At 39.5% G+C, this 13,094-nt stretch overlaps 1 protein-coding gene across 2 annotated transcripts in view; it reads right to left on the reverse strand.

Annotated features, from left to right (window-relative positions):
- Positions 1-4,502: 4,502 nt before the first annotated feature.
- The window catches only part of LOC139143545 (uro-adherence factor A-like), a 119,284-nt gene continuing 110,692 nt past the window's right edge, over positions 4,503-13,094 (reverse strand). Inside the window, exons 8-9 of one of the 2 annotated variants that reach the window (XM_070713974.1) lie at positions 12,376-12,506; positions 4,503-7,588 (exon numbers count right to left, since the gene is read on the reverse strand). In XM_070713974.1, coding sequence (XP_070570075.1) covers positions 5,744-7,588; positions 12,376-12,506 — 1,976 coding nt within the window. In that variant the 3' untranslated portion in view covers positions 4,503-5,743. The remainder of the gene's footprint in view (positions 7,589-12,375; positions 12,507-13,094) is intronic. The other variant, XM_070713975.1, reaches the window with a different exon arrangement.

Below are 13,094 nucleotides of genomic sequence, written 5' to 3' on the forward strand. Positions count from 1 at the left end.
TGAATATGCGTCAGACTACCGGTATGGCGTGGCAGCCATTTTGATTATTGATTACACGTGTCAAAGGTCACATCGAATTAAATCGAAAGTAGCATTGATTATGTCTAGCTCAACTTAATTGAAGTCTTCACTGACTGATTTAATGGAGGCTACTGTAATTTCAGAGTTTTATTAGATCATGTCTCCACTTTGTAGCCCAGAGCCAATCGTAAAATGAACAGGCTATTTTGTCTTTCTGATCTGTGCCGCATATACAACACTGTGGCAAAAAGGTGCAAAACGGTTCATGCTGTATATTTGTAATGATTCTGGTATTGTTCAACACAATATCTTCTTTTATCAGAGAGATGTTATAACCTTATGTTTATTCCATTGTGTGGACACACCCCATATGTAAGACAGTGGGTGACAGAAAAGATGACTACCCAGCTTGCTTAAGGTAGCTTTCCGCCTTTGCGACGACCTATTTTCAAACGTGAATTTTGCCATCAAGATGTGTACTTTTACCCAAGTATTATATATCACCTGAAAGCTATTTCTATGAATTTTTTTGTTTTATCGAGAAAATTAGTGTGCGATGAATTTTTTTGAAGATCTTAGTGAAAGTGTAAAGAAAATGGGTGATCTCACGTAAAACAGTTTAAGTCTGAGCGGAGAGGGGCTATTGTTTAGGTGTTAACGGGCAATTGGTCTTCAGAATACTGGCTACAAAACCGTGTCTCAGATTTTTGAAAAAGGCCTTAGTTTTTTCACATCGTTGAGTCAAAGTTTATCCACCGATTAGTCTTACAATGCCGCCTAATTAAGCAGCAATAACTCGACTTTAAAAATCTTCATAAAAAAACTGAGACACGGTTTTGGAGACAGCCTACTTGACAAACGTCTGTGAAAATCTGGTGAACTTCCGTTCTTGCGTTCTCGAGTTAAACTCTTTTGAACGTGCTGCAATGTGACAAAATGCCGAACTGAGAAAAAGGCGATTTAGTAAATTGGTTCGGGTTTTTCCTTTTGAATGGCAATAAACAATGTACTCAACCGACAAAACACTAAAACCAGATAGTGAAATCAAAGTGTTCAACTTCAACAGTATATTCACTCATTGAAATCAGTGTCAACGGTCGAAATGAGGCTAAAAAGGGTGAATTTTGGGATCGTTGTACTCTTTTTAGAGCGCAATCTACACAGTAGCTGATGAGTAAATAAACTTGGGGAGTGCCAGGGAAGGGATTATGCATAATCTGTTGACTGATTAGTTGTAAGGTTTAAATAGAGTATTAACTGTTCGACCTAACTGTCGGAACTGCTACGGCACCTCGATGCCGTCTACACGAGCGCTCGGACTTATTACCTCCATGACAAGCGTACACTACAGTGTAAGTTTATGGCAGCATTCGATTCGACCTCGGAAACGACTCACGGCTGCGGAATGAAAGCGAGCCCGATGAGTGATATAGAGAAAACAATATTGGCTGACAACAAAAATATCTGCGTTTGTATGTGGATGTACATTTGCGGTGTCTGTGATCATGGAGATAAAAAGAACAGCTCCATGCTGTGATCCATTACGGTTAGAGTAACCGAGGATTCTAGCGAGAAGCCATTTTTTAGATCTTCACGCGCCTTGAAAACCGATTAACACTTATCAAACTACGAGCATTTCTGAGACAATAGTTCGTCCTCACTCTGTACAGCATTTCTGTGGGTGAAGACCGTTTCTGGAGTCATTTATGCTAAAATGAGCCAATCGCCTGTCGGCGGCATAAAAGACAAAGGAGAGAAGTTGAGAAAACATGAACATAGAGAAAAGTACGTCATTTCATCAAGCGCAAGTTGCATGCGATAGACCGCTCGTCAAGCGTCATACGTCACAGATAGATAACTCTCTGCTGTCGTTCGTATCCAACATGAGTACCATCGATTCCAGGCGAATATGATATCAGACCCGTCTTCATTACATGTAAATTTCAGGATTAGGATGGTGTTTTGCACTGTATTCAAGTAGTTAGCCGTAAGCGTCGCATTCAATGGTTTACCGACCAATGATGACATGTTGATGAAAACTCAGGGCGATTAAGTTATTACGTTGTGACGGTCAAATTCATATTGAAATTTGTCTTCGGTCCTGCAGCATTTTGGCTACTGCCATGATAACTGATAACAATGTTGTCGTGTCCATTCCCATAAAATCATTTGATTCACATGCATTCGTCCTGTGTACGATGAACATTTGTTAGTCGACGTATGTTTTTACCTTGTCAAGGTCGGTAACGAAATGGGACAAGGAAAAACGGGACCGCGGGATTGAAACGACTTCGACATTATCAGTTCACTGCCATTGTGCCAAAACGTCTGCAAACCAAAGCAGCTATTGTTTTGTGGCGTGTGATTTCTGCATCGCTACGTATTTTGCCTTGGGAAAATTTCCTGTCGATGTCTTGAAGCCCATGCAATTTATTTCCACCTTGTATTTTCTAATCCCAAGTAGTTCAAGTGCCTCGGTTTCTGATATTTCATTTTTATTCATAAATTGTTCAACTCACTCAGTATTCTCATCGAACGGACAATGTCGGGTTTCTAGACCTTTTGGCGCAAAGTCATTTCGGCCGCACAATTTCCGACGCCAAGACGTTTAGGCAACGCGACCAAAGTCGTTTCGGCACTACCTGGTTGGGGGAACTTGGCCAAATGTTACAAATCAAAACACTGAGAATATAGTGTCAGCATTCACATGCTTTAAAGTTTGTGAGAACATGGTGAAAAACCGTGAGGAAAGAGTTTCATATCATTTTCAATAGCAATAGCCGCCGACACTGTCAAAGTTTGAAAAGCGGCGCCTAAACGGCACTGTAAAAGTCATACTGGTCAGAACGCAAAGGTCACGCTTATGAATATGACTGGTCTGTCAGTTACTTATAAGTTTGAAGGGAAAAAAATAAATCGTAACGGGGGTGTCGAAATGTCTTGGGGCCAAAAGAAGCCGAAACTTCGGCCGAAAGAGGCCGAATGTTGCTTGAATGTTGAGATGTGAAGGGTGTCTGTTGCGGTATTCAAGTGTTCCCGCTGTCACTGAGGCCGCCAATGGAACGTACCATTTATGTATACGGGACAGCCTCTTCAAAGATGTTTAACATTACGAAACTTATCCACCACTCCTGGTGCTTTTACAAAAGCACAAAAATGTCCCAGATAAAACATTTAGTGTGTGGGCCATTTTTGTAATCTGAAATTGTACCGTCAACAATGTCATAAGTCTGACCTTGTCCGATTGTGTCGATAAATTATGATCTTTTGGGAGCGGCCACCCCTATGAGAAAAACGGTAAGACCCACCTTTCGCCAGGTACACTCTATGGTCTTGACCCAAGCAGTGAACTGTAGGTGTTAATGGGATTTTCACAGCGGATGTTGTCTAAGTGCATGTGAATACTGTGACGCTGCTTGCTTAGCGTAATCCCCTTGTCAATCAAGACTTAACGGTAGTCTCAAACGCCAAAATGTACACCTGTGCCTCTCGTACATTTTATTCCAAATTTTACCCAAAAACAGGAACTTCACGACCAAGATATTCTACACACAAGGAAGATCAATATTATAGGAATACTTTTCAGGGATAAAAGAAAAATCGTGTTTTTATCTCAAATACCAAAACAAAGGCGGAAAGCTACCTTAATTATGACAAATCACCGAAACAGAATAATAGGGCAATAAAATGAATCATACATCCTACTTTCCCTCAGAGCCCTTTTATGTTTACATCCCTTATATGTCTACCTGACTATTATCAAGAAACATTTGGTGTGGGCCAACTGCTACATTGTAACAAAAATATGCAAAGTGAATTAGTTCACTAGAAACCGACATGCTATCTAATGTGCAAAAAAGGAAAAGGTCAAATTTTACACCTGTCCATACAAAACATGATACCTTATTTCTTCTTTGACTTTCTCATGTTACAACCCTGCTATTGATTTACCTGTCTCTGTGGATGTATTGAATACGGTGTATCTGTGTAGCTGACATTGCTTTCTTGTGATGTCTGACGGCCGGTTACTTGCTTTTCCAACTTAGATATGCATGCTTCCAGTTGGTCAACTTGTTCGTTCAACTCTCGCATCTGTTGGTAAAACAAAAAAAAATAAATATTATATTGCAGATCCAAAATAATCACAGCCACAATCATGAATAGATACACGGAAATAAAATTAATAAAAATATACTGAAAATTAAATAAAATATACTGATCAAATGACACTTGGTATTGTTGAATTTCATGAAAATTACCTTAAATGGACAATGAATTTTTCATATCTTATAATTTCTGAGGATCTGAACACCTTACAACAGTGGGCGTATGTAAATATAAATTTACAAATTTTATTGTTTTTACTTTTTTCTCACCTGATTAGCAGATGTGAGCACATCTTCAGCTGAGTCAAGCACCTCCCCCTGCTTGAGAGACACCTTCTTTGTTAGGTTTGCGATTTCCAGACTTTCTTTCTTTTTCGGCAAAGATTTCGGCGATGGCGGTGGGGTGGGTCTGTGCGCCCTCTCCATGTCCCTCATGCTTCCTGAACCTCTCTTGAATGATTCCTCATAGACGCTTGCCATGTTGTAAAAGTCGATGTCATCCTCGTCCGATGAGCATCCTTTATTGGACATCTCCTCCTCGTCTTCTTCCGATTCGCCATAATCAATATCGGAACCGGAGGCCACCGTAGACGACGCGATTGATCTCACGGAATCAGAGTCTGCCCCAAGGTCATCGTGAAGGGTATGCCGTGGAGAGAGTCTTTCAACCCGAAAATGGTCCTCTGGCCGGATAATCCCGTACTCTTCATCTTGGCTGTGTTCAGAGAGTCTGCGCAGACTCTCTGACGTTAAAGCACCGATGCTGACCATTCCTTCCTCCTTTGGCGCAGCAGCTTGAAGGGAACTGTCAACTCTCTTTCCTATGACCTCTTCGGAGATGACCTCACATTTGTCAGCTGTTTCTTCGTCGAAAACATCATCTCCAAGATCCCTTCTGGTTTCACTCAGATCCTCTGTAGTTTTTGCGACATCTGGAATCTGCCCGGCAGCCTCATCTGCATAAATCCCATCAACCTCAGTGATGTCCATTTCATATTCTGTTGGAGAGGGAGGGTTTTCCTTCGCAGCAAGCAAAGACCCAATATAGTTTCCGTTTTTCTCATCACTTGGAGAGTGATACAAGAGATCTCCATAGTCAGCGTACGCGTGCACGGGTCTTTCATATTCAAAGCTTTCTGGGGTTGCTACCTCTTCTACAGGGCTGCCAGAGGCATTTACAGGCTCCGTGCTCACTTCTGACATATTTTTCTCACGCTTTTCAAGTTCCAGAATCTCAAGTGTTGGTGATCGACTGATTGAGCTATCAGTCTCCCCTGACAATTCCTCTGCACCGCCATTCTCAACATGATTGGGTTCGACAATGTCTGGTACCTGTTGCTGAACGGTGACTTCTGCTTGCTTTTCTGGAGGTGGTGACGTTCCTTTCACATCCGGCGACTTCACAGGTTCTGTAATCTCAATGGTTGGTATTCTTCCAAATGATGCTTGTTTGTCTGCAGCATCAGATTGCACCTCTTCTTCAGCTTCCTCGTTCACGTCTTTCAGATGTTGCCCGGTGATGGCACTCTCATACGACGGCGGTCTCAGGTCCTCGCTCGTGTCCTCCTCATCACTGTACTCAGGGAGAAGTCTCTGGTCATGGATGTTCAAACGCATTACAGGTTCATTGTCAACGGTCTCTTCCAAAGAGATCTCGTAGTGGTCACTGATGTCACTATTGGCGTCATTTTCAATGTCCCCGGTGCCTCTGACTCTGGGCAGTATCCCTGGAAGAGGGTCCTGCTGGTATATGATTCTTGCACGGTGGAGGGCACGATCGTCTCCTCCGATGCAGCGTCACTGTCGCCAGTGATGAAGTACTGTTCAAGCGGGTCAATGGTTTCTTGTGTGATGACTTCTTCTTCTTCTTCTTGCACGCTGTGCTGATGAACCTGCTCTTTGATGACATCAGGAAGATCATGTGGTACACTCTCCACCTGGGTGATGGTCACTGTCTCGATGGGCTCTTCCAGAATCTCCGTTGTTTCCTCAGCCTCCGGAGGAACCTCAACTACTGCAGCCTCAGCTTTGAACTCCTGGGAAATTTCTCCATTGACGAACGGCGTGGGAATTTCATCACTCTGAAATGAAACATGCACAGGTGATTTCACATCAGCCTTTGCTGGGCTCGACTTAACGATTGTCTTAGCAACTGTTTCCATGGCAACTGCATCTAACCTATCACACATGCCGACCACATAGTTAACGAGAGATTCAATCACCTCTTTGACAACTCTATCAATAGCTTCCTTTTCCTCAAATAATTGGGCCTCGGTGATTTCTTGCAACAACTGTTCCGACTTTGACAGTTCTTCATCAATGCGGGCTTTGGCTTCCCTGTTTTTGTCACGTTCATCAAGTCCAAAGGGCTCTGTTTCTGATAGCGGGGTCAGGTACTCTAAATTGGAATCTGTGGAATGCTCTGACAAAGCCATGGAACGCCGGTCCCACTCACTTTTGGACAGGCATTCATCAGAGCTGTCCTGTGTGAATTTTTGCAACTGATGCATGAACTCTGGAGACCTGATGTCCTCCGGAGTAAAATAACCCTCGCTCTTAACCGTCTCTGAGCTTGTACTCGTCGACATTGCCAGCCGTTCCATTTCTGCCTCAATGTCATTGTCAAGGTCATTGAGGTTGTTCGACTCCTCTGAGGCCCTGCTTGGAGGAGGCGTCGCTGGGGTGGACAGATTACTCTGGCTGCTCTCTGAGGGGAAGTGAGTCTCAATTGAGTCCGACAAATCATTGTTTTCCAAACTGGAACTGGACGCAGATTCTAGGGATTCTGACTTTGATTTCAATGTTTGTGAGGGCTGCTTTTTGCCATTTTCAGATTCTTTTGCACTGATTTCCTCACTCGGCTGGAAATCACTCATGTTTTTGTGTTGCGTGAACTCTTGCTCTTCCCTCAACACTTCTGTCTGTGTCCCATCGACGTCACCTCGGTCCTCTCCAAGTCCGCATGCAGCATGCAAAGCAGAGCTGTCAGTCACATCCTCATCAACATCAACCAAACCCTCGGATGCCTGATCCATATCAACACTCCCATTCTCCCCTCCCTCGGGCACCTCCCCTCTTGGCCACCCTTCATTCCCACTCAGCAAGCCATGCATAAACCTCTCATCCTTCACAAGTTGCTCTTCTGTGTCCAGAGCTGATGTGTCTGGTGGCGGAGCGCTGTTCATAATGATATCTTCCTTGATTGGAGATAACTGACTCCCTTCTTCTGGGGAGCTGGGCTCAACATAGGTTGGCGTCTCACTAAATCTGACCTTTTTGGGGCTCTCCAGCTGCGATGATCTGTCGTCGGCATTCACCAATGGAGTACCAGTATCACTCTCATCCAATCGTGGTAGAGTTTCTATTGGAGGCGTGATCTGCTCCTCTATTGGGCTTGGAATGCTTCCCACAATGCCGCTGCCGTCATCTCTGATGAAATGCTTGCGTCTATGATGCTTGCCCTGTAAGAGAGAAGATAGAGAAAAGTAGTTATCTATCTATAGGAACAAAGCAAAATTGACTAATTGGTCTCCATCAAGACCTTTGGTGTTGCTTGCATACATGAACAGCTCTCTATTCAAGGGCTTTGAGAAAAAAAAAGTGTTCATAATCCTGTGCTCTCATTTCGTCAGAACTCATGGAAGTTTGAATTTCCAATTTGAAAGCTATTGGACAAGTGGTTTCAGTGATAATGTTAAACTATTAGAAATCAGACAATTGACCCAAAAACTTATATTTGCAAATTTTATCAGTACTGAATACATCCGCACACAGTCATCCTGACAAAACTAATTTGAAAGCTTTGTGCAAATGCTCTAGGAGAAAAAAAACTTAATGGAAACAGAAATAATGGCCCCAAAATATTACATTGGCAAATTTAATCATTTGAATATATCTGAATGAGGTCATCCCTAAACACTGCAAGGCAAATTTAAAAGCAAACAGATTTAGAGAAGAAGATTTTTGAAATAAAAAGAAGAATGAGAAAAATTCCTAAAAATTCACACATGAAAATTTTATGCAAATTTTCAAAAATCTGAATTAGGCCTTCCACATAAGAATATCTTTGTCACACATATAATCAAAGTTCACGGAAATGCACTTTTTATAACCATTTTCATATGTTAACAACAAATATTGAGGTGGTTTTGAGTTTTTATGGTGCATGGACAGACATACATACATACAAAAGACATACAAACAACATATACTAATACTTAGTCCTACTACTACATTTATTGCAAATATGAGCTAAAATTGCCTAAAATGCTTTGTAAATATAGTTAGCCAGGAGAATTGTTTGGTGGCTGTTGTAGGGGTAAGGATGGGATTCCTCATTTATTTGATACTGTAAAGACATTCTGATGTCAACCTCACAAGACTATAAATCTATTCAAATCCAAGCAGTTACTTGTTGACAAGAAATAATATCTTTCAAAATTTTGAAAATGTTAAAAAAAACAGTCCAATGTGTTTAATGTTACTTAGTTGTAAAATAGAGAAAGAAAACTAAATATTGCCTTATCTAATGTTAAAATGATGAAAAACTATCATTCCAAACTTTGTATTTTTTTGAATCATGAATTTTAAAGTGATTTAGTCATACACCTGTTCATTGACCTCATTAACATGTGCAATACTAAGAATTATTTATGACCTAAATTCATGAATATCCATATTACCGCTATCTCACAGAATTCATCTCCATTATTGAAACGGAAAATATGAAAGCATAGAGAGCCGGAATGTTTTACCTATGACACGTGAGTACTTACAATCTGTGCATGATGTAATGGCTACACATACCAAATCATGCAAATCCAATTTCTACTAGTATTTCCATATCGGAGATTCATTTACAAGCAAATCACTCTCAGTAATAGGCTCTCGAAATTTCCCACTGAGTATATCCATACAGGGACGAATAACATGTTACATCACATGGTGGATCAAATGATGTAATTTAAGTTCCATTAATACGAGACATGATTCCAATGAGATGTGTTGGAGGTAGACACTGTGCTTGGAAGAACGCTTATCTTGCCACTGAAAATCCAGTCAACAGAAAGCAGACGATTAACCGCATCAGTACCGACTCTCAACTGAATATCAAAATTTTCAAATTCCCTCGAATTTTTTAATTGTTTTCAGTTATTTTTTTATCCAAACACACCAAATGAGATCAGACTTCAGAGAAACTGTGCCGAGACTCAAAATTTCATGCATCCGTAGTTTGAATTTGAATAAACTGATGGCTTTGAAGTGAGAAAAAATTGAAGCACACTAGGGAAATAAGCTTCAGACATGACAAAATTAGCCTAGCAAGTATGAAGATACATGTTATATATTCTACAGATGGCCTCTGCTTTTGAAGCAAAGAAACACACAGTTCTGGTAAATTCTGAAATGTGAGACAAGTCAGAGACTTGGATCATTTACATACGATTGTTGTACTTACTGGCATGAGGGAACAGTATTTTTCCTAGGTGAGAGTCGATTTTTGTGGCCGTCAACTACAACAGATCTACACACAGACAGCCAGCGAATTGGCAGACTAGCACAGACACAAAGCTCAGCCACAGATCACACCCTTAAAAAAACTAACCCTCAGTGCAGCTGAAACCTACCTACATCACCCGATGGCAGCATCATTTATCAAACTGATTCAGACAAGACTGCCGCGACGGCCTAGCTCACACTGACTCATGCGACTGAGTCATCCTGCAATCCGCACTGCGTTTTTTACTACGTTAGCGTTAACTTTGACATCATTCAAAGGAAGAAAAAAAATTACCAATTTGAGTACAAAAGAGACAGCCTATCTCATCTGCATACTTCATATGAATGGGATACATGCTCAGACTGCCAACTGATTTTTTTTTGTCCTCACTTAATTGCGGAAACAGGCAAGGCTACAATTATCTACTGATCACTCTGCATACCAAGTTAATGGCCCGGTGATGCGAAGTGACTGCTTGTAACCGGCACTTTTACAGAACCATAGACAGTAGAACCAAACAGAACTGAAAAGGCTGGTTTTAAATTTTTTTCAAAAGTGTTTCACAGCCATTTTCATTGGTGATGTCCATTTTTAATGAAATTTTTCAGAGTACATCAGAAAAGGTGTATACATGCATAAATTATGATATCTAATAGACCTTACACACCTGAGAACCTAGGCTTGAGATTAAAAAGCAATCTGACAAATTTTCTGCAAAGTCATCCATACATAACCTGCACATTCATAAATTTCATTTATTCTCCGGTGTAAAAGTCGTCTGACACACTTTGTAGACTAATCATATACTAAGTCTGAATATTAAATCAAATACTGAAAATTTGGTGACAATTTTATGATACATGTCCATCGCGATAATATACACATGTAACATAATAAACATAATTAGATTTGTCAATGTTTACACAAAGAGTTGATACAGGGTATAAAACCTGGGGAATAACACCCAATGTTTTCCAATTATCCCTTTTGCCCAAATGGTTTGGCCTAATTCCATTGTTTTCCACGGTAATGTTGGATGTTGGACGTCTACACGAGGAAATTGGGGTGAAAAGGTTGAATAAATTTGGATTGTTTCTGTGTCATGTATTTTTCTAATGAATGATTTAATTGACATCTTTTCAATTAAAATTATTTTCCTGCAATATATATAACAGTTTGAACAAAATCATGAGTTCTGATGCATTTGTCTTTTCAAAATATGTAACAAATCTAATAGAAAGTCAATGTATATTGTATAATTGGGAGTGTCTGCCTGGTCCTTTTAAAACTGTTACAGAGAAATGTATTAAGGAATTTTATTTTCTTTTTCTGTTAGTTTTATATTCTTTTTGTTTCTTGGCTGTATTTGTTGATTGTGCTATTGTTTAAATAAATGAATATAAATAAATACATGTATAATAGCACTGTGTACACCAAATCTATCCGTCATGTTTCATATGATGATAAGCTATTGTAAAACGTCTTTCCACTAGCATCTCATTATTCAAATTTAGCTGAGTCTGTAAATTTACTACTTTAAACTTTTCCCAATATTTACTATGATTGGCATGACCTTTTAGCTAAAATAAAAACCTACTGATTGCAAAGAAAGTCCAAAAATGCTCAAAAAACATGTAGCTACAGTGTGATTCAAGATGTCGTACAGTATATTCTGTTTCTTCCAATTTCCAGATATACAAAAGATAAAAATACTTTAAATTTGTACATACAGTACAATCGCACATCGGCTGAAAATACATTAATGGGAATTGTTCATTTTTGAAGTCATTTTTTCTATCACACTGAATTACATTTAATATGCTTGGAACCAATGATGTGTGAAAATGGTTTTCACATTTTGACATTGAACTTGTAAGTTGTCACACAAAATGGACAAATTTCATGGCAATTTATCAAAACAACCCGACCGCTAATAATGTAGAGTTTAATATGTCTGGTATTTTAAATCCATTCAATCTCTTGTTACAAAACAAAAGATGCAAAAGAAACTGAACCATTCTAAACATTTTAGAATGTACCGACCAACACACAAAAACCGAACAGGTGTACAGACTGAAATCATAGAGCTGGAGCTGTCACAGGTCATTTGCATATGAATAAGAAAAGTGTCTGGCGGAATAGGTCGCAGGTCACTTATCATGATCACATCTTTTACGTTTTCAGAGTCTGAAAAATTCATAAGTGGGGCCCTCAGTTTACAGGAAATACAAGAGGGACAAGGGGGATATGGAGAATATTCGGCAGTCTTTAACCCTTTGAGCGCCAAAGTCAATTTTTGTCACCCTTAAACAATATCCCTAGGTCAATTTTTTTCACAATTTTGCCAAAATTTTGCTAAAAAACTGTGGCCAATGAAATGTTGAGTTCATTTGATCCAAAATTATGACAAAAATTACAGAAAAGTTCATAAAAAATTGGTAAAATATTGCACTAAAATTTTGGTGGGAAAAATACAGCAATCAAAGGGTTAATACTTTATAAATTTAAAATTTCAACTTTTTTATATCTGGGTTATTTTTTTTTGTACAATTTTCAAAACCAAATGCTCACAATTGTATGAAGAGGGAGTGAAATTCAAAAACTACAAGATACACTGTGCTGAAAGTCATTACTTTTTATAGGAAGAAAAAATTTCACTCACAGATCTTTCTCCGGTCATTGAACCTAGGCTGATCATAATGCTCATTGTTATGATCTGTTGAAAAGCATGGAACTGAAAATACATACCCGACGTCTCGAGTGGCTCCTTCCAGACCCATCCGTGGCATCCAGCACTAAGCCCTCCACTTCTCTCACAGCATCTTTGGGAACCTGCACGCCGATGGAAAATTTGGCAATGGCTTCCCCGATATCCTCCGCTGATCAATGAATGGGGGAGAACAAAGAGAAATATTGTTCCTCAATGGCAAGCCTTCAGTTCAGCAAATAATATTGCTGCAAGCTTCAGACCTACTGTATCATATGCAATTCAGACTGCATTTAGTATTCAGTTCAGAAAACTGGATACTCGATTTGGTAGCAAATTCAAGGAAAAAAAATTGTCATGCTCAAAATAGTCGGATACAATCTTCATTACTGGGTCAATTCATGCTCCGCTGGCACTAAAATTCAACTGTATCAACATAATTAGCCATAAATTAACCACATAGGAAGAGTGTATCAACATTGAGAACGTATTTCACATCAATGAGATATCTAAGCTGCAATAGCTATTGATATTTTAATGAGCATTCATATGCAAATACCATTATAATGCTAATATAATTTTTGGCAGTGTAATAAATGGAAATGTCCTTGAAATTTGACAGAACAGCTTACAGTCTGTCATTTTTCCAAAATTTTCCTTGACAATTGCTACCATTTAAATAAACACACGCATGATATTCTGTTCATTTTTTTTTGAAAAGATTTTTTCATTCCCACTTGTAGGCACAGTGGTTGAAAGA

This window comes from Ptychodera flava, chromosome 11 (genome assembly GCF_041260155.1).
Source record: "Ptychodera flava strain L36383 chromosome 11, AS_Pfla_20210202, whole genome shotgun sequence".
NCBI lineage: Eukaryota > Metazoa > Hemichordata > Enteropneusta > Ptychoderidae > Ptychodera > Ptychodera flava.